Source organism: Zosterops lateralis (assembly GCF_965231275.1).
Source record: "Zosterops lateralis genome assembly, chromosome: 4".
Taxonomy (NCBI): domain Eukaryota; kingdom Metazoa; phylum Chordata; class Aves; order Passeriformes; family Zosteropidae; genus Zosterops; species Zosterops lateralis.
Window position 1 is genome coordinate 27,546,797 of NC_139765.1, and position 23,286 is coordinate 27,570,082.

The following is a 23,286-nucleotide window of genomic DNA, read 5'->3' on the forward strand; positions in this document are numbered from 1 at the left end:
AGCTGTGTGTAAATTTGGGGTGCTATGGCAATGATGAGTAAAATTTTGTCTACTCAAAAATTCTATTTGACAGCTAGGTTTTAAAAAATTGACTACAGTAGATTTTTTTTTTTTACAAGGACAATTTTAGTTCAATACTAAGCATATATGTAATTTGAAGAGTCATCTCTGTTTCATTATACTTAGATGAACACCAAAGATATCTACTAATCTCAGCAGGATTAGCCAAGATCTGAGGACTTTATCAGAACTGATCTTGAAATCACCTTCCCAATATGAAATATATTTGCTTTCATTAAATGTCTTCTTTATATATTACTCAATGCTTTAGAGAAACTTCTTTCTTGTCTGTGTTTCATTATTGCTTTTTAACATCCTTGAGCTGCCTGTGCCACTGTTGCCAGTGCTGCATAGCAGAACCCCCATCTCTTCCATGTTTTTGGATACCCTGAGGGTCCATCATCCTGGGTGTATTCAGTAGTGTACAACACGATGCCAATTTTTAAGCTGCAGTCTCCAGATTCATTTGGAACCTTCCAAGAGAGTTTCAGTCACTTCTGGAGAACAGAATGAGAGGATAATACCATGAGATTTCCACCCAGACAGGTGACTTTTTAAACGTTAACATCAACCCTCTCTTTATGATATTATTGTAAAACCAAATGATTAGGAAGACTTAAGTTTTTGATCATCAGAGGTGCTTCCCTCAGGCCTTGACCTTCCTTAGATGTCTGTCAAAAAGAATCTGACATGAACTCCTATCCTCCATTTCCCTTGGGTTTCTCCTGTCCTCAGACTGTTCTCCAGTGTTCCAGTAAGAATCACATTTTCCAATTATCTTTCACAAGAGAACAAAAAGTTCTTTTCATCTTCTTTGGTTTTCTCAAAATACATTTTCTGCCTATATGATTTATAGCATCACCACTAGGAGTGCTGATACTTCAAAGGTGTATTGGTTTATCATGTTTGACCAATAGAGTATGGAGAAATGTATGAGATCTAGAAGGAATATGAAAGACTTTGCCAACATATACATACAATCATACAGATTTTAATTTCTGAAAATATATTTTTCGCTCTTTGGAAAAACTGTTTTTGGTAGAATATAAGAAGACTGAGCTTAGATATGTAGAAGATTTTTTTTTTCCTGGTTGTATGTAGATATTTACCTGAGGGAAAAGGTAGCTGAGTTATTACGGAAAGAATGAGAATCTGTCCTGCAAGCGAAACAAAAACCACATTCTAATGTTCTAGAATGTTTTATCTTTTGATGTTTCTGCATTTTAAGAGGTGGGAATTTCTGGTGTATTTTAGAACTATTAACACTGTTGTCCGGAGGTACCAGTGCAGGTTTGATTGTTATTTGTAATACATAGTGACCTCAGAATAAATGAGTGTTATACTTACACATCAAGTTGCAAACAGTAGAGGGAAAAAAAACCCAAATATTTTTGTACATACCTCAAGTCAACACTGATTTCATGTCTAGTCCATTAGTGTAAGAACAAAGTCATTAGGCTTGGAACTTGCTGTGAAACCTGATGATCACCATCTGACAGATGCATGAGAAAAGTAAGAACCGTATGGGTATGTCTCAGTTGTTTTCTGTAGTGAGTGTTCCACTCACTACATTGTTTTATCCCAATGGTATAACCACAAAATGGAGCCGGCTAATCCATTAGAGCTGTGTGAACTTCTACAGCATCCTGTAAGGGTGGAGATTAAATGTATGGTTTCTATATTTTATTCAATGATTCTTTTAAAGTTAACTAAGTAGGTACTTTCTTAGAAGCAGCAGTCTCACTTTCCTTTCTTTGCTTCTTAGTAAGAAGTATACAAATTATGCTAATGGTGAATAGTGTACCATATTTCAGATGGCAAAATGACCACCCATGATAAGCTAATACAAAATAATCTCTTGTTAAAAATTGTTTAGTAGCTGAAATTAGATCATTGAGCAGTTTGTTTGGACTACTTGTTTAATTTCATTTTTATTCTATCCTAATGGCAACAAGCAGATTTATTTTATAATAGGCATATAAAATAAATTTAGTATTTTTGTCCTTAAGTCTTGAAATAGTTGACCACTCATAACAGAGAGTTTCATTGTATTCAGTTGAAAGATTTTTTCAGCCCCTGTTAATAAGCTTAACAAGCAGAAAATTATTAGAAAAATATGCTAGACCAGATTCCTATACCTCTATAAAATATAATATCTCAAGGAATTCAGTTAAGGGCAAGTGCCTGATATTTACTTTGAATTAGAAAAGCTTGCCCATGGACATCAAGAGTGTGCTAGAAGAGTGTCCTTTAGCTTTTCTGTGACTTTAATAGATACTGGAATCCTTGCCTGAGTTCAGTGGTATAAGTTTTTAAACTGCGATTAGAATCAGAGACCAGATTTACTTGATGTGTCATGTCATATTATGCATGTGTTGGTCTTTACAACGGTTTCTTTATTTTTCCAGAGAAATGTGAGGGTTGAATGACTTACACAGTTTTTGAGTATTTATTTTCATTTGTCTTCTCTTGGCATCTATCCTTCCTAAACTTACCATAAGTTTCAGTTTAGTGTCACAAGGGAAAAATCTCAGAAGAGGTTCTTCAATTTTATTTGCCACAGTAGTTATTTGAGATTAAGCAATTTGCATTAATACTACCACTATTATTTTTATTGATATTGATGCTCTGCCTAATATCTCTGAAATATGGGCTGTTCACAATCTGCAAAGAAGCAGCCTCAATACTGTCAAACTTAGACACAAATCATATTAAAATATAATTACTTTTTTATTGCTATCCTGCTCTTTCTTTCAATTATTAGTAGTTGCTTACTTATGGGTATTGGAATATTTATTGCCTTGCCTGTGCCTCTGTCAGTAGTGTTTCCTTTAAGAAATCTAAATAATTTTAACAGATCACAATCACTTAGTCATTGATACTTCCTAAGACATATAGTACTTCATAGGAGTTATTGATAAAAGCAGATTACTGACTGACTTGTTCATCTGTATTTTATGGGAACCTTAAGACATTATATTATGACAGGCTGGAGAAAGAATTTAAATATTAAGTCTTCAGCTACTTAAGAATGTGTCTGAAAAAGAGCATAAATGTGCTAGTGTTACGGTGGATCTGAATGTCCAGTGTTGAATCTACCTCAGGCTAAAAAAAAACAGTACCTATCCTACATCTTCTGGCAGCAGTGGTTATTGAAATGACTGCAGTGACATCACTGGTTTAATTATATAAGACAGGAAAAAGCAGCAGGTTGCAGTATGTGAACTTCACACTGGCAGATTTTCCTACCAGTCATAGCAAAGACTGCCTTTCTAGTGAAGATGATTTTGAATGCTGCTTCCACATGCCATGTAAATCAGGCTGCATTGAGAGCTGTTCTCCCGTTGATAGTATTCTGCATCTCTGATAGGGGTTGTGTGTGTTCCTTTTCAACACCTCTCGTGGAGTCTGAGCCATTGCTTGAACTTCTGAGAACGAAAGGTAGATTACTCTTTCACTGATCTTTTCCAGTTAGGCCTTCAACTTCTCTAGCCTGCTAAGACATTTCAGCTGTCAGCTGTTCTACTGTGTTGTGTTTACATTAGGCTTAGCTCTTGGCTGCCAATATGGCAAACTGCTAGTAATTTGTTACTGCTGGATCTGTAAATCCTCTAGCAAAAATGTTCTTCAAAGCTCTTTTGATTATCCACTCACAACCAGCATTCATCTTCAGATGACTAACATAGTACTGCATATAGTTCTTCTTTAGATAGGCTTTGTCTATTCAGGTATGATTTTCTTTTATGTCATTTATTAAGCCAACAGCAACTTAGTGGAATAATAACTGCATTTTCATTAACACATTTCTACTGAGAATGTGTGTTAAATAAAAAACTATGCACTGGAGGAGTAATAAAGTGGTGACTTCTGCCTACTCTCGTACCACCTGATTTTTTCCCCTACTTTAATTTCTTGTGCTTTATTTCATGACAAATAATGTATTTTCTATAAGTTTCATCATACTGCCACCCACTTACCCACCCTCTTTTTCACAATTTTAAAAAAGGAAAAATGCATGGTTTTCTGCTGATTTTTTTTCATGGCAGTTATATAGCACTGAGTTTTTCAAATGTTATATGATAACATTCAGGTGGTATAGGGCTGTTTAAGTAGAGAGATGCCTCTGTAGCTGTTCTCCAAGCAGCTATTTTCTCGAGACATTTAAAGCCAGAAATGGTGGTCATTACTTTGAATTATAATTTTTTTCCTTCATGCAAGAGCAAATATTCTGTAGGCTTTAATTCTATTTAATATTTTTAAAATTATTAACACTTGATTTTGCTTTTCTGTGGGCTCCTATGCCCTTCATTATCAGTTTCATCTTTTTCATCTGGTACATGAGTTTTTCAGTGAGTCACATTTTGGAGTGAGTCATGTGCATATTGATTCAGGGAGATGCATTAGTTCTGCCATTAACATGAGAAATTCCATTAACTTAATTGGAACTGTTCCTGTGGTTAAATTTCAATGCTCAGAAATAAAAAGTTACCAAATTCCTTTTCTTTTTGCACAGCCCATATTTGTGTATACCTTTCCTACATACCAACATAGGTCAAACCTATTATAGAAAGGCATTCCTGTAAAACACGTTTCTATAGCAGAGTGTCCTTGCAGTCTCTATGACTTCCTGGGTAAATTCTGTTTCAGGGATTTATGCTTCATGTGCTAAGTTCTTTCTCATGATAAAACAAAGCAGTTGAAGTGCTTTGATATTAAACATTTAAAATTAAGTATGCAAATAGTCTGATTTATTTACTATTAGGTATGTGCTCAAAGTTGGACAAGTATTTAAAACACAGGTTCGCTTTATTTTAGCTAATGTTAAGAAAGAGAAATTAACTTTGCAGTTCAATCCTGTTCCAAACACATATATTAGAGTAAAGTAAGTTATGGAAGTGCCTATGTTTTGATACATTATAGAGAAGTAGCTTAATCCATAGATTGAACAAATAACTTATATTAAATCACAGAATTAACTGAGTTGGAAGGGACCCACAAGCATTATCAACTCCAGTTCCTGGCCCTGGACAGGCACCATCTCCAAGAGTCCCGCCTGTGCCTGAGAGCATTGTGCAGATGCTTCCTGAGCTCTGTCAGGCTGATGCTGCTGACCTGGGGAGCTGTTCCAGTGCCCAATCGCCCTCTGGGTGAAGAACTCTTTTCTAATATCCAACATAAACCTCCCCTGACACAACTTCAGGCTGTTCCCTTATGTCCTGTCATTGGTCATTTGAGAGAATAGATTACCTGTTAGGTTTTTAAATCCTAAAACTTTTATTTGATGCATGGTTGCATCCTTCTATGAGAGTAGTGCAAAGATTCAAAATCATCTTTATATTCATTATTTATGCTACATGCAAGGATGAATTAAAAATTACAAATGTATTGCTCTACTTAAATATGTGTCCAGATGTACTCATTTTATAATCTCATCTTTACTTAAAATTTTGGCCTTATTCAGTATGCCTTGTACTTGCCATTTGGTTCCAGGATGTATTTCCTGTATAATGTCAGATCCTGCTCTGGAGACAGTGATTAATTTTGGGGTGCTCATCTTGATAGGTGTCAATAGCACTTGCCCACTGAGGGGCAGCAACTGCACAATCATGTAGTTTTCCTCATGTATGTGAATTAATCACATTTGCCTAAAGGTAATACATTTTGTATTTGCTACATGTGGTCATTTCATTTGGCTCTACTGACTTCATGTTACAGGAATTTCTCCTTAGAATCAGACATTACTGTGATTTTGAGTTCAAAGGGTGTGACCTCTTCAGATGTGAGGTTTCTTTTGGAGCCCTAGTTAGAAAATATTATCACGTGCAGCTGTGCTGATGTGCAGTGATATAGAGACCAAGATTCCACATCTGGGACTGCTAGAGCTGAGCTTGCAGGGTACTTAGGCTCATATACCACTGAAAATAGTCACAGCATCTGTCAAGATGATTCCTGATGTAGGCCAGCATTTGTGCAAACTCGTCTTCAGTTTCAGCATAGCCAGCAGATCAGGAACACAAACTCAGTGACCATCTTGGAGATGTTGAAACATGTCTAGCATCCCACAGGGGTTAAGGCAGAGGCAGGTACAGAGTACATTTCTCCATCATTCTGCTGCTGTAAGTACAAGACTGTCTTTGTCTTCCTGATACTTCTTTGCAGAACACAGGAGGTGCAGTCAAACTCTAACCAGACTCCTAGCAAATGAAAGAGATGCAGATCTGAAACGTGTTCATGAAAGAATGGCGGCAGATGTGCAGTGTAAGGTGAAAGACAAAATAATGAGGATGGGAAACAGAAAACCATTAGTAGGGGGAGGCCTTGGGGGATGTGGGAAAGATGTGCCCAGGTTCCCAAAATCTTTCACTGTCTGTAAGACATAGGATTTATGTCATAATTGAGGCTCCTCCTTTTCAGGATCCTTACTGAATCTGAGAAGGACGTATTTGCTTAATGTGGAGATGCTGCTGTAGAAAAATAGTAACTGATTGTGTTGTATGTCATGCCCTAATGCTCTTCTTTTCTTCTGTGTACCTCAGGCATTTTCCCCTGAGAGCAGCCTGGGCAGCAGTAGGGGGAGCACTGAGAGCACAGAACACTGTCCCAGCTCTTCTGTCCCTGGCTTGACTGCTGCAGCTGCTGGGGCCAGCCGTGGCAGAGATCGACCTGCTTATCCTAATTTATAGAAGAGATTCAGGAACAGTTTCCTGTTCTATTAGTTCTTAGTATAATGTCAAAATAGAATATTAGGTAACAGAACTGTAATTTTTTGCTTTTATTTCACAGTGTAAGGTATATATCATTTAGGCCAAGGAGAGTTAGAAGCACATCTCTGCTAGGATGATAGAAAATGCATGTTTAACAAATTATTTCTACAGAAGAAACTTCCTACTGACCTCATTGTTTCAAACTGAGTGGCAGCATTTGGCTTATCAAATGTGTAGTTGCTTTCTGCCTCCCATAGGCAGAAGGATATTGCCTTCTGGATTTCATCCTTGCTGCTTCTTTTAAAAATATTGTTTTCTTACAAAGATAAATGAGAAGACAGTGTTTGTTTCTTCAGAGCTATGATGCAATAGAAAATGGTAAACGTCCTGTTATTTTGTACCTTTAATAGTTTGCTAATGCTGTTTTGCTGTAGCAGATACTGTTTGAAAGGGTATGTGAAATACTTCTGCAAAAGGATATTATGAAAAAAAAAGAGATACAAGAAGGAAAGATTTTGATATTCAGGTTTATGTTTCACTGGACTAGGACAGGAAAGTCTCCTATGTATTCTGAAACAAGGGAATTGAGTTGTATTTTTCCTAGCAGTGGCTGCTTACAAATGTCAAGGCAGAAAGCAGACCAGTCTTCACTGAAAGCTGAGAAAGAGGAACTGAAAGGAAATAAGACATCTTGTATAATTTACTGTATTCGTTGAAAAAACTAGCTAATAAGGTCATGTGTTAGACAGGAAATAGTTAACATCTGTTAAAAAGAAAGCCATACATAAAGGTATTTATGTATGCTTTATCCATGGTGTACAGCTGCTGAGCTGTGAACTTGGTAACTGTAAGTCATAGTTAAGATTAAAGCTGCTCTCACCTTCTCTTCTTGTTGACTTTTAAGAGTAGGACAGACTTTCTCTTCTTCTGTCTGTATTTGTCATTCTCTCTGTTGATAAATATTGGCTTCTCTCTTAGATCAAGATAGAGATTCCAAATTATTGTGATAGACAATCTGATGTACATATGTGTTTTGAAGAATAAATAGCCTCTTTATAAAGTGTCCTTCAATCTAAAGTATCCTAGTGCACAAATTTTGCATTTTATGTTGATGGAGACATGAAGAGGAAGGCTTCCATACCTAAATTTTGGAAGATGTGATTTAAATACTCATTAAGTATGAAAATGAGAGGTGATGTGATAGGCTCAGTAGTGTCTGAAGAATATTTGTCACTAACTGTAGTGGTCCAATGTCCTTATGCTAGATCTTACTATTCTCTCGCTTCTGTATCATTATTATTCTCTCTTTACACAGAGAAATGACTTTGTTAGCCTGTTACTACTGCAAGAAGTCAGTGTCCAATACTTGATTCAGTGTTCCAGTAAAAGCAGAACTTTTAACAAATCTTGAATTCTCTATTAATATCTTGTGATTTCTGTACCAAATTTTCCTTTTGCATATCATATCTAATATCATGTAAGGTTTTCTGTCTATTCTGTTTGAGGATATATGTTGCTTGTGCTTGTGTCTCTTCTATCTTAGGCAGAAGTTCCCTTACTGAAGCTTAATACTGCAGTTTTTTATTGACTTTGCCATTTCATAATGTCTAATTCAATTAATTGAGTAACTGTGATTTAGATGGCATTTTTAACTACATTTGTTTGGCTTGTTCTAACTCAAAACATGCATAAATAAGAGGTTCTAAATTGTGCCTGTTTTTCTTTAGTTGACAGAAATATCTTCTACTCTATTTATTTATTTATTTTCTGAGAAGTGGGCATAAATAACTTTGGTTTTACTAAAACTCTCCCTACAGGGCTATATCAAGGCTTCCCAGTAGCACACACAGAATTAGATTTTCACATTTAAAGGATCTCTAAGGAGGCAAAATTAAATTATACAACAGAACAGAAAAATTAGGGAGTTCTGGGAAAGGAATGAAGGCTGTGAGAGAGTAACAGGAAACTGTGTGGTCTGGGTTTGGAGTTTTATGGGTTTGTGTGACAGCCTGAGCTCTGTGAATTGATTGTCAATTTTTCTGTATCTTGTTTGCCTCCTCCAGACGCATCCCTCTTCCCAGGGTATGCAAACCCAGTCTATCAAATTTGAGGCACTTGTGACCCCTTTCTCTCGTGCAACTATTAACTCCTTCCTTCCTCATTGCAAATGCAGCTCTCTTTCCCTGCAGTAATTCCCACATATCTCTTTCCCCTTGTCTGGGAAGAACTGGGCTTCTGTCAAGCAGGGATGGGTGAGAAAGGTGATGGCAATAACTGTTTCTTCACCCTCCAAACAGACTTTTCCTAATGGTTCTTTTCTAGTGCCTTATTGGTGCCAGAAATCCGGCAAGTATTAGAAGAGCTAACTCTGATCTGCAATAGTCTGTAAATTAGTCTGTATCATGTTCACACAGGCATTGTCTAGTTGCACGAGAGTACCAGTCAGTTTATTCCAGTCATGTGTCTAATGAACTCTGGCATTGACTAATCCTTTTTTAAATGATCAGGAGATCTGTCTATATGCTTTCCACTTCCTCTCATGCATATTGACGTTATATTCCTGTGATTCACACTCTAGCTTAGGCTGTTTATATAAAATACATCTAACAGAAATATACAACTCTCATTCTGCTTGTGTATTTTGTTTTTACCATTCAATAATTGTTTGGCATGGGTTTTTTTCACTCTGTTCCTATAATGGCTAAATACTCACACGTTCTTCTTTCAGTGACTATTGTAATTCATCTTCCTTTAGTTGTGTTGAAAATTTCTTACTTATATTATGTGCGTGTGTTTTTTACCTTTACAAGGTGTACTGACATTTTTATGATTTTTGTCTTCATTTGCTTCCATTGGCATGTAAGGTCTCAGCTAATGTGTGTTACCTGCTCTCCTGTGGTGAGCACTGCTGCAGTTCTTTGCTTTTTTCTCCAGGGGGCAAGAAGTACTTTATTCTCTGGTACAGCAATTCTGAGATTTAAAATACAAGTGCAGGGCAGCCACCATAGAAGATGGCATCATAAATAGAGAGGAAAGACCTCTAGTCTGCTTCCTTTGTCTATGCAAATATCTAGCAATAATAGTCTTTCATGACCTACACTCTGCAGAATTAAACCAATCCTTTTAATAATCAGTGTGAGAATATTGGTTGCTATGGCAACATATTCGAAGGTACTACTAGAGTGTCAAAATAACCTAATGAGAAACCATGCTAAGAATGTTTTAGAAATTGACTTCTAAAATAAAAAGTAAATAATTCCACCTAACTCTACAAGATATGGCTAGATTAATGAAGTCTGCAACAAGGAAACAATCATTTTTTAACTGAGGGGAATCAGAATAATGGAGTGGGATATATTGTGTTTCTCATCTTTGATGCATGAGTTGAGATAGAATTTAGAAATATTTTCCCCACTTAAATGGTATGCCAACAACTTTTGTGTTAGAAAGTTAGCACAAGAGTCAAGAGTTAAATGGTCCTCACAATTTGAGTTAGTGCCTGTCTGTGCATTGCCTTTGCTTCCCCTACAGTTTCTATTAGCTTGTTCATCTTTAATGGTTTCTCTAATTCTTTTCCCCCCCTACTTTTCTTTCACTTCTCTATTCCCTTCCTTGCGCCAGACTCCATGCAGTCCTTTTATTCCATTGGCTAAAATAATCTGCAGTTAAGTGTTGGGATTTTAAAGATGATTTCACATGGACCCCATAGCAGTGCTTTAGAGTTAATGTTACCATCAGATTGATAGCTGTGGTTAGCCATTGTCTCAAACAGTGCTATTCTGGTCAAACAAGAATCCAGCCACTTTTGAAAGAAGTGTTCCTAAAGACAGGATTTAGTATCTGAGTATCAGGCAGGCTGCTCAAGCAAATTTGAAGCAGGCTAGAACAGCTATTCCATATACCGATTTAAATAGGGACAAGAAATTAAGGTGTGATTTTTTATTATTTTTTTTATTTTTTTACTTGTAACAATTTGTGTTGACATGAGATTTTAAAAATCATTCCTCCTTCTCCCAAAATTAATAAAAGTTGCCACTGCAATTCAGTTGGGGTGGACTATCCTGTGTAGCAAAGTAACAGAAATATATGGGAAGTGACCCCTGCTCCGATTTCTGTCTGTCATAGAAAATTAGAAAATATTATTTCCATATAGCAGTTTAACAGTGTATTAAAATAGCAGTTTATCTTTAGGAATTTGTGAATGGGACACTCTTAAGTTCATAAGATAAAAAGTTTCTTTACAGTATATCACTGTGTTTAATTTGAAAGTATTGTTACTTTGTGCACAGAGGCCTTCCTCAATGCGTTTATCAGCAAGGGAGGAAGAAGATGATGATGGAGCTGAAAATACTTGTGGACCTTCTGGATTATGGGAGGCACTGACACCTTGTAATGGATGCAGGAACCTCGGATTTCCCATGCTTGCACAGGTAAGTGATTCCCTTTTCATCATTAAACTTAGTCACTGTGGAAGAGCTGCATAATCTCTGCCTTAAGCCTTAGAGTTATTTATAGTCTTGCCTGATTCCCCTCAAAATTGCTACTTTCACTCTTCATTTTAATGTCAAAAGCTGATTCCAAAATTAAATGTTAAGGTTTGGTCAGCCTGCTGTAATACTTATTCATATGAGTTTAATATGGACACTGATGTTTACTACCCCTATTTTAGATAGATAGCTGCTGTGTTGGTTAGCTTTCTTTTCCATCTGGAAAGAAATTTTGAAATCACATAGTTTCTTTTGGGATAAGTACTCTATTTTTGACCAGCTTCTAATTAATAAAATGACATCTCAGCTACTTTCTTAATAGAATTAATTAAGGACATCATGCATAACTCAATTGATGTAAGAATATAGCCTGACTTCTCATTGAAGATTATGTAAGTTAAAGAAAAAAATGCCCAAACGTTTTCAAATGCTCATCATAATACAGACGAGAATAAATAGAAGTGGTTATTATATTTGGGTCTAAGTCCCAGCAACTCTCGGAGCAGTCCAGTCTGCAGTATCTACCAAAGCATATCAGCAGCTGTGTCCTAAACAAGTGATATTGTATTGCTACAGAACAGGATGATGCTTATTGCTGCTTCTGGGTCTCCTTGTTCTCTGCCCCCACTATAAATTAGCACTCTTGTTTCTGTAACATTTTTCCTGTCCTTTTTTTTTTATAGCATTGAATGAAGACCTGCCAGATTTCTGTTTTAAAATGTCTGTTTTTTTCAATTGCATCCTTGGCACTGCGTTTAAATAGCTTTGTCAGATTCTTGTGTACCACATTGGAATTACATATCCTGTCTCACCACCCTTCATACACTATTGCTTTCATACCATGACTGTACGTTTTATTCCCTTTAAGTCTCATGGGACTTGCACCTGTTTGCAGTCAATGCTGAAGCCTTCCCTGCAGTCAATGGAAACAGGATACGGCAGCTCATGTGCTTGAATAACAATGAGCACTGCCCTGTCTCTTGATAAGGATCCCTTACATTCCTTTCCCCTTTCAGTAGCTGTTTCTACTTCATACTATCCATCAGTTTAGACATTTGGCAAAGTGTGGGGTTGTTGGAATTATCCTGATTTACAATAGGAGTACTATAGTTACTAATTCCTCGTTTTTAAGCATTTGTTTTGAAACATATTTCTTAAATGGAACTTTTCTTATTTAAATATCACCCGTGGTTTACTTATTGTTAAAATTTCCTATGATGAACATACATGCCATTTTTATTTCCTAATTTTAGAAAATATTTTTGGTTTTCTTGTTTCTTTTTTATGTAAGGTATATATAAAGGGTGCTATAAAATTGAGGGATGCCTTTGAAAAGTAGAATCAAGTGTGGTTGATTTGTTGGTATGGCTTTCCTCTTTATAAAGAGAAATTAATTTCAACTATGATGTAAGTTTTAAGATAGTGATTCCTGAATTAGTTTTATTCATTGTACTTAAATTTTAAGCTCAGACTTATGATATCTCATTCTTCTTGCTCTGAGAGCAATAAAATTTTTAATTATGAGTATAAAACAGAGTATATTTATTATGCTTTCATTTATGATATGACAGATTGCCTTTCTAGATTGTTTCTATCCATAAAAATTGATGGCAGAGATAGTTTTGGTCTTTTGTTGATTTCTTTTTATGGAAGAAAGGAAAGAAATTAGGTAGTGAAAAATCTCCAAACTGAAAACCAGTGACTTGGGTTTTTATAAATCGTTGCCATCAATGTATGAAGTCTTTCAAGCTGTTAGCTAATCTGTTGGATTTTTCACATTTACTTCAGAATGCAGCAGAGAACATCTTGTTCTAAGAGATTGAAAATATAAAGTATATATGTAAGTTTTGGATTAAGAACAGTATCTGGAATTGGTCTAAAAAATTATGTTATGTCGCAGTGCGCCTCCTCCCGGCTAGCCCCGGCACACTTGACAGCTGCTATCCAGTGGGCTCTTCTGCTACCAATCCACCAACCTGTCTTGCGATGGCGGCAAAAAAAGGAGGGGACTCTCCGAGGTTAAACAGGGAAGGAGTTTATTGGGACACAGGGAACCCTCACCTCCAGACCCAGTGCCTCAGAGAGACCCCCGAGCCTGGGATGAAGGGGGTTTTTAAAGGCAGGGCTAACTCAGGGTGGGCACAGACAGAACCAATAACAACAACTTGGGGAGTGGCTGTATGCATGATAGGAACAAATCACAACAAACTGGGAGGGGAGTGCTGGGACCCAGCCAATCACCCACTGTCCCCTGGGGGGAGGTTCCCCTGCTTGGGGGACAAGCCTGCGGGTGACTGAGGGGGGGTAAAGTAACCTGGAAAGATTGACATTTAACAAAGGCGGGAAAGGAAAACCAATGGGGAGCTGTCTCTGGGGCAGGGTAGAGGAGAACGCATACAATGTAACAACCGAGGGCTAAGAGTAACTGGGGAGAGGGGAGCAACCAAGATGGGGTACAAAAGAACAACTTACAAAACATAACATGGAAGCCATTTTAACTTTAACCACAAACTTGTCAAAAATAAACACCCACAATGTTATGTGCAATAGCATGTTTTAGCTAAAAGTACAAAAATATGGTTCTGATACTCATGGTCAGAACACTAAAAGATCAGAAAGTGCAGACGTCGTCATGAAGAAGCAGTGAGATAATGGTATTTGACATGGTGCCTTCAGATTCGTACTGCTAAAGGTCTAAAAATAGGGAAAAGACTCTACCAATTACACTTGAGCACAAACAAGTTCATTTTTACACTTACTCTTTATTTAAAAATAGATTTTACAATCATATAAATATTTTGTGTTTGCACATCAATGGTGAACAAACACAAAGATTGATTCTTGATTTATATACACAGTGAGAGGCACAATGATAACATGAAATTGAGTATTAGGTGAGATTATGAAAATGTCTATCTGTGACCTAATGAGCTAACAGCTTTCAATGTGTCAAAGGGAGAGGGCAGGAATCTTCTTGACAAACTTGGTTTCTTTTTTGCAGTTGGGGGAAAAAGCTTGTCTGGAGGTACTTCTGGCATGCAGTATGTCATTGCTGTATATAAGTGCTGGGAAGTTCATTTTAAAAAGAGCTATTATAGAAAGTTCTGTGTAAAATGTTATATCATTTAAAACCTAGCATAGCAGTAATAAAGGTGTTCTCAGAACAAGCAACTCTCTTTTACAGTCTCAAAATTGGTGATGTGCTGGAAGAGTTTTATGGAAAAATCTTTGTGCCTTGTAAAAATTTCAGGGGTTTAGAATACACAGCTGGATTTTTGGAGACTGAAATTCAGACATCTCTTCTTATTTTAGCAGAGAGTGTATTCCATTTGAGGGTTATGATTTAGAGTTCATTTGGGCTGTTGCTTTATTTGGGAGTTAATCTTTGGTTTAGGGCAGAAATTCAAACCCATAGACATACTCACAATTTCTGAATAAAGCAGCATATTCTGAATGTATGTATACAGTTCTGTTGCCTTTTTCATGGGTAGCATACCTTGAATATTTGTCTGCTAAGAGGCAAACTGGGCCTGATGAACTGAGATAAACAGAGGGCAGTCTGCAATGTCAGAGAGATGAGTGCTGCAGAACTCTATATGATCCCTCCAGTATTACCAGTTTAAAGCAAGCAGTTCACACACCTTAATCTTGACAGCCACACCAGCATATTTTTCTAATTATGATAGGAAGTAATTGTGAGATAAGATTTAGCTCTGTCCCATTTAGGATGCTGCTGGCTCAGCTTGACTGGACTGTGTCTTGAATTGTGTTGTATGTAAAACTTAAAAATCCTGAGAGGTATTCCATGTGTTTGGCATGATGACAGCCAGGATCACCTCATTTGTCTACCTGTTACAAAATGAAAATAATGTCTATAAAGAGAGCAGCACAGCTGCTATGGAAAAATTGAACTTTGATTCAAAAGCCATAAATATAAATCTTCATGTTGCCAGTTGCTGGGAAGCATGGCTCTTCACAAAAAAATACAGAAAAATTACTTAAATATTTAAATGCTATGTTTCTAGCTTAGTGTCAAATTTTCATCTTTTAAGAGGGAATGAAATTCTGGGAGACCTTGACATTTTCCTTTAACACTGATCAACATTCTTCTTATATAACTCCAGGATTCCTAGAGGTAGGAACTCCAGCAACTTTATCATGGGTTGTCCTGTGAAAGAGACTTTTCCCCCAAAATGCCTTTTTATTTAGAGGGAGGGAAGAAAAAGTGGACTCCTAACTACATTTTTAGGAGATGAGGACTGTATGTAATAGTTTCTTTATCAATACAGGCTGTGGTGGGTTTATTTAAAGTTTAGAGTTTGATGCATCTGTTAATAGGGTTGTGTATTTCATGTCTGCCTTCCAGATCATTTTGTCTGTCTGTACTTCTTTTTGTAAATTTTAAGAAGTAATTTCTAATTTTGTATTAGAAAGAAAGGAGAAATTTTGTATACTCTTTGTATTGTAGAAGCTAGTTAAGGTTGTTCTGTAGAAAGCCTGACATTGACAATTATTATGTTGCAACTATTTTTACATTTTCAAAGTGGATTCAGGATACATAAGGGATGTATGGGGTGATTAAGTATGGTCCTTCCGAGCTTGTGTGTCCGGCTAGCTCTGCTCTTCAGATACCATACAACAAACGAGTTATCCTTTGGGTCCAGATTTCAGACAGAGACGTGACCTTGCTTGGAAGAATGGAGCGGACTCACACTTGGTGTTACTTAGGAAGGTGTTTATTCAGGGCGAAGGCCCAGGTGGTCAAAGCATGAGTGGTTGTGAGAGTTCTGGCTTGCCCTTATCAACATGGGCATTACAGATGGAAATGAAGGGGGAGGGGTTTAGGTAGAGGGGGGCGGGGCTTTGACATGTAAGGGAAAAACGGGTGTGGATGATACCCGAGGCCTGGCAGAGCCACCTGGCTGAGCCAGAGCCATCAAGTACTAGGGAGTGTCCACAGATAACATACAATAGGTCTACAATGGCCTAGGCCAGGGCTATCAGAGACGTACAATGGGGAAAGCCAGGGCTGTTATGTTGAGTTGATTACAGTGATCAAGTGAAGCGGGTTGGGGGTGGATGAACACTTACTGAAACTTATTAACAAAAATTACAGACATTTTAGGAAACTCAAAATGCACATTGCAACAATTAAGTAAGGGCATAGAGATCATATCTGCTCCTAAGAAACCCTCTGTACTGATGCACTCTGGAGAGAGACAGCATGGCTCTGTGTTGTCTCTTTCTGAAGAATTTTAATATTGGGAATTTCATTTTGCATTATTTGTTTTAATTTCAACGTATTCTTTCAATTTGAACTCCCTCTATTTTCAGCTGCCTCAAAAATTTTCATAGATTTTAAGCTCAATGTGAATGTTCAAGTAATTTTTGAACTGCTAAGGTGCAGGGGAAGTAGTATAAAAGAGGAAGTATTTCTCCTCTGTTTTTTAATAAAAACAGAGAAAGACAAAGAACATGTTTTTAATTAAACAATAATGGCTAAAGTGTTTCAGCTTGGCTTTTCAATCCATTAATAACTTTACCTTTCAGTGCATTCAGTGGAAGCACATTTCAAACTGGACTGGTAAAGAAGCAGATTTGGCTGATCTTACTCAGTGCTGAAGTTTCTCCAAAAATAGAAAGTCTTGAGGCATTACCTAATTTCTGTGTTGCAGGGGAGGAAACCTGTCTTCTTGTTTAGAGATGATATAGACAAAGTAGAGAAAGCAATGGCCCAAAATATACGCGAGTATATGGATATGGATAGCCAGAGTAAGATAGTTATATTATCTATAATATTTTCCTATAGTTTCTAAACTTCAGTGAAAAATATTTTTGTCTTCCTAATTTAGTGGATTAATCTATGAGTTTACTTAAATGGGAGTAACATGGAAAGCTCTACTACCCATAAAAAAATGTTTCTGTTAAACTCTTGATTTGCAGTGTTGTCTCTTTTGCAGTAAGCTTAAGTCTTATTAGTAATTTCAGGAACACACCACCCACACACTGAAGCAGCTACTGAAAAGTGCAATATGTATTCTGCCAAGAAGGAACCAGCAGGTGATGATTATACCCTGCTGAACAGAGATAGAAAATAAGTATATTGAAAAAAAAAGTGCTTTATTTTAGTGCTATACTACATTTTCTGATTGTGTTTTAAGGAATGAAGCTGAACGTTTTATTCTTGCATATAGTACGTACTGCATATGTAGCTTCTAAATTTCCAGTGTAAATTTGCAGGTGTCATGTTGCAAATGAATTTTTACTGTGCTAGTTGTGTAATCTAGACCCCACTACACAGGTGTGTAATATTACCCAGAAGTTATAATCAGTTTATCCTTGGGTATTTTCAGAATTGACTAATCAAGCTCCTAATGGTTAAGCTCTGCTTCAACTGCAAGTTTGGACGAGATGACTTCCAGATACCTCTTTCATATCCTTGCTAACACCTATGTTCTATAATTCTTTGTAAGGTTATGGGGCCTCAGATGAGCTTATATCTTAAAAAACTTAGGACAGCCTCTGCAGTTTGTAAATGACTGTTTTTGAGATTTGGCTATCCCTGTCCAGCACTGTGTAAATCTGGTAACTGCTGGGATGTGTTGACTCTTGGTGTGATCATGAAACAGGAAAATTATATGGGATGAGAGAGAAAGGAGAGAAATGTCAAACTGTACTGGAAGTGTTGATGTATGTCAGAAATAATCTGAAATATTGATGACTGTAGTGGTTTACAAGATGAAATTTAATTCCTATTAAATTCAAATTAATGTAGAAATTACTGTTGAATTGAACACTGTCGCATACCTAACTGAAACATGTCACAATGGTTATCTGGAAAGATCTTACATAGTATAACTATATTAGATTTTGTTGTTTTGTGGTTTGCAATTTAGTGGTAATCAGAAGACACACTTTCATGGAATGTTTTTGCTTTCAGTACTGCCTCTCAAATTATTGGAAAATGGAAAAAAAATGAATTTGAATTGCCCAGTGAATAGATAGCAATAGCACATGGGAATTAGTTTTGTACATGAAAGAAGTTTGAATTAGTGTTTAAAACTTCATGTATGAACTTCAGCTACTTCATAACAGAAATATTAAAGCAGTTATATTAAAACCTGAAAATTTATGTTGAACTTCCTGTTTTTTCTGACCAAATTGGGCTACTGTTCAGTATTAACATTTCCTGGGGAAAAAAGCCATCATAGATATATTGTATTTGTTGTTCCTACCATACTAACAGGAGGAACAGTTAATGCACAAAAGTCCTTATGTTGAGGTGTCTGGAGTTAAGATACCAGTTGAATGGGGATATCTGGACATCAAGATTACTACATGGATTTGCTACACTGATTAGCCATGCAGTCAAGCTTTGTGTCAGGTTGTATTTCTGTGAAGCATTGTTTAAAGGCACTTGATGTTTTGCGACTTTTTTTTTTTTGAGTGTAAAAACTTTTTTTCTATTTTGTTTTGTTCATTTTTTATAGAAACAAGCTAGTACTGGAACCATGAGGGTTTTTTGGTTTTTTTACTTCAGTTTTTATAGTACAGAAAATCATGGCTTCGTATAATGAGTCCATGAGAAGTCTGTAAAATTTACAGACCTGATTTCTTTCTGAAGAAAAGACCTGACTGACAGCTGGACTTTTAAAAACAACAACTCTGTAGTATCTGCCTGTGAATCCTCTCTTGCTGTGCAAAAGGAGTTGCATGCCTTGGGTTTAAAGTCATGTCTGGTAGTTGTATTTTACAGGAAACCTTTAATGCTGGTATCTATTATACTGAGTCTGAAAACGAGATAGATCCTGAATCAACGAATTTCTTAAGTATAAGCATTTATGTGCTCAATCCCACTTGGGTTTCCATACAAATGGATCTTTATAAAGAGATACCTTATATTTTCACCCAAATTCAAAACTAGTCTAAGACTTACAGCTTCTAAAAATCCCAAACTGATTGTTATGATTTTTTTCACTATAGCAACCTGTAATTAAGAAGAACTCATGAACTAGATGTAAAATAAAATTAAACTGAAGTTGAGGGTGTCTGTGTTTGTGATATCAAAGGGAAATATATAAGACCACATTGTCTCAGGTTTTCATTAAAAGGTGTTTTGCATTTACTTTTGATATATAATGTGATCTGCTAATTATCGTGAAATACTTCTTTTTACTTTAAGGTCTCTCAGAAAGGCAATTCAGCTAGAAAATGGCAATCTCATGTTTCATATTTGTCTATCTAGAACGTTGTTAATCATATATATTGCTGCAGAATGCAGATGCTCTATTCACTTTCCAGGAGCAATAAGCAGTTCTGTTTCATAAAATATACTATAACAAAAAGAAGTCACATTAATGCTCTTAATAGTATGGAGAATAGCTGTATTCCTTTGGTGAAAGGGGGAGATAGCTTTTTTAAAAAACCCCATGTTATAAATATGTCTCTGTATAACCCAAACTGTCCACTAGGCATTTTGCAATTTTTCTAGATAAAAGGTATAAGTGTGAAGACATTGAGGTAAATTAATAAATTGACAGTGTCAAGCCAACTATATTATTTTTGGAGGTGCTATAATTTTATAGCATCTTAGTTTTGTTTCGCAATATTTTATACAGTGAAGAAGAAGAGAGAAAACAAAATCTTTAGGCAATGTTCAGTCCTATTTATATCTACCTAATTTTGAATTTAGCAAAATTGAGTCTATAATTCTCAGACAATGTTTTAGCCAACAGTCTAAGTACTTACAAGCCATTAGGTTTGTCTCTAATTAGCTTTTATGATTAACAGATACCACATAAAGATAGCAGTTCTATATACACATAAAGCTTTTTTTAGTAAACTGTTGTGATATGTTAGTATATAAGCAGGTGATTAAATTCTCTCTTATTCAGACTGGTTTTATAGAGCTAGTGTTTTTTGCATTGTGAAAAATAAATATTGACAGGAGAAAGTTCCTTCAGAAAATCATATGGATGTTCTTGCTCCTTGTATCATTAAGTGTCCACATCTTTGAAGAAGTTCAATTGCTCTTTTCTGTTTAACAGGAAGTCCACTGCAAGCCAGCCAGTGTGAGATATGAAGTAGAGGGATGTTTTTGACCACATGCCTAGTTTTTGAGCTGAATTTGTGTGCAAATTAAACACCAGGGCACTTAGGTTATACAGCTGGCAAAGCAAAAGGCTTTCCTTCACTCCTTTCTATGCACTTCCAAAGTGCACAGACTGAGTGTATCTTTTTTTTTAATCTCTTTGAAATACAATAATGTTCTATTGTAAGGTTCATGAGTGTAGCCCTGGTTTCAAGCCTGGTTTTCTGAAATTATTTTCCAAAGGAATTTTCTGTAAACAAGAGACATGTTTTTGTAATCTGTTCCTATGTTTTCATTCCTTTTCCTAGGAGTGACTTCTTCTTGATGACCCTCTGGTCTGACCAATGTGGTTGAAGAAGTTTGTCTTTCTTTCACCAATCAAATTGGTTTGTGTAGAATTGTATAAAAGGGAGATACATCCCAAAAATAAAAGAGTCATTTTCAGCCTTCTGAAGTTCAGAGTCTGTGTCGTTGTGGTCTAAAACAGCATCACATGAGCAATTGTTGAGCTGCCTCTCATGGATAGCAATCTTAACATCTTTCTCCCACGGACAGTTATTTCTCATCAGGACTGTAGGATCAAAGAAGAGCTGCACACACTCCACAGTTTGGATTTTTAGTGGCTAGAATCTCATTTTTTGACCCAGAAAGAAAAACTCACTGCCAAGGGTTTCCTGTTGTTTGGCTTTAGGTGGTTTCATATGATATCCAGGCATTCCAAGTGGCAAATTTCTTTTACTTGCCAACACTGTTTCGTCATCATGAAAATATGAAAGGATCTTGAGTTTGCAAATTAATTGAATGTTTTTTAACTTTTAGCATTTACATTGCTATTTTGAAGATGAGTTATTATTTGATGAAATATAAAAAAAATACTTGAATCAGAACCTAGAGCAATAGAATCATTAGGGAAAAAGTTATTTTGTGAGAACTTTTTGCCCTCTTGGTTTTGGGAAACAGTGACTTAGTAGTTTGTTTGTATATGAAGGAGTTAACAGCATTAACACAGGATACCTGTGATAAGAGTTTTTCTTACAGCAAGTGTGACTGCAAACCTGAATCAATACCCCTTAATTCTTGTTTAATAGACTGATGATTCTATGGTAGCTGTTCCAAAACTGGAATCTTTCAGTGAACCTATATTTTTTTTTTAAGTTCAGATTTTATTGAAAATGTTATTTAGGTTCCCTTATAATCTTTATTCATTTCATTTTATGTAATCTTCACAATCTGTTTCCATTTCACAATAGCTAGGGCTAAGAATTTGCAATGAATAAGTAGATTATCATACCACAGACATCATCATAGTAACAATTAAAGCAGTAGAGCTTTGACATAAAACAGTTTTCTTGTTTAAAACAGATTTCTTGTTTAAAAACCCATACAGAAGTAGCATGTTTTTCAGCAGAATGATTTTCCTTCAGTGGTGAGCAGTGAATTAAGTGATTATGTTCATGTATCATTCTTATATTTCCATCTCAGCTGCTGTAGTCCAACATGGCCACATCAGCCCTCATAAAATTGCCAAGAATCTAGGCAGTATGAGGAGATAACACTGAACCATGGAGCTTTGTGTATCCATGAAACTAAAAAAACATGTTAAGAATGTTGGTGGGCTTTGGCACACTTTTCACCAGGAAACAGTAGAGTTCATAGGTTCCCATTCAGAATTGCTGTTCTGAACTGTGGTAAGAAATAGAAAATTACTGAGTTATTTAAGAATATAGGAGATACAGGCAATATTCTCTTAACATGTGTTTGCTGCTAATGTGCACATTTCCCATGTTGTCATGGAATAACTTGTTTTACTATTTTTAAGCACCACTTCTAACTTACAGGATGAATTTACTTTCCCTCCAACTGTCTCTTACTGTTAGGCTTAGTTTTCACATTGCTGAAATATGTATAAAGTATATTTGGTGCTATTTAATTAGGAAGTACTAATTTTTGCAAACTTTGCATGCTGCTGGGATCTTTAAAGAATAATTTCAAACTCTTTTTCTGTTAATTTTGTGTTTCACTTTTCAGTTATGTAACAAATAAAAGTAGTATTCACAACAAAGCTTTTTCATTTAGATAATACAACTCTTTATAACTTCAGTATTTCAAAAAACATTTTCTTGTTCTTTCTGTTTTGCTGTAGTTTATGGTATTGCAATAATAACTTTTATACTAAACATACTTAAATTTTTATTTCTTTAGTGTCAAAAACTTTTAAACATGGAAGATTGTCTTTCCTGAAATAGCAAATATTTATTTGCCTCTTCTATCAAATCTGTTGTATGACAATTAATTGGTTTCTACTGTTAAAATTTTTCAGAGTATTTATTTGACTTCAGAACAAGATGCATGGGCAGATATAGAATATTTTCAAAAAGGGCGTAATTTCTTTGTAACAGGTAATGGATTAACACATTTTGATGTTAAGTCTTTCTTTTCAAAGAAAATTTCTGCCATAATGTCTCATTTTAATGATCTGTCCTCCAATCAGTTTACGACTCTAGGGTTACTATTCACAGAGCTGTTGTGTTTTGCTTCAATATTTACATAAGTGCACTAAGTTTTTCTCTCTCCTTCACAGCAACATATATATTTTTCATTTAGTGGCACAGTAGTTGATCGAAATTTAGCTATAAAATGTGAGAAATGCAAGTCTGCTTAACACAGAGTAGTGTGCTAATTGTTTTCTGCACTTGCTATCAAATACTGTCTTCGATATAAGGTTTCTAAATACCTAACATTTTTCATGGTTCCTGCCCTTATAAGGTGAGTAGTCTTCATGTTTGCTGCTTCAATTGGAGCTGTGTGTGTATGTTTAAAACCTAGGCATTAGAGCATAAGCATCTTGCAGAGAAATACTCTGTTTCCATGGAGCTTAGGTTTCAGCTTATTTTATCTTTTTTTAAGATAATAGCCTTTATTTTAAAGAGGCATTTTCCCATGG

The 23,286-nt window shown here is 35.9% G+C and overlaps 1 protein-coding gene across 2 annotated transcripts in view; it reads left to right on the top strand.

Moving 5' to 3' along the window:
* Positions 1-23,286, top strand: part of ANKS1B (ankyrin repeat and sterile alpha motif domain containing 1B) — a gene marked incomplete at its 5' end in the record, with an annotated part of 414,325 nt that overhangs the window by 87,483 nt on the left and 303,556 nt on the right. For both annotated transcript variants that reach the window (XM_083860540.1, XM_083860539.1), the window contains one exon: positions 11,054-11,194. In XM_083860540.1, the coding sequence (XP_083716666.1) occupies positions 11,054-11,194 (141 nt within the window). The remainder of the gene's footprint in view (positions 1-11,053; positions 11,195-23,286) is intronic.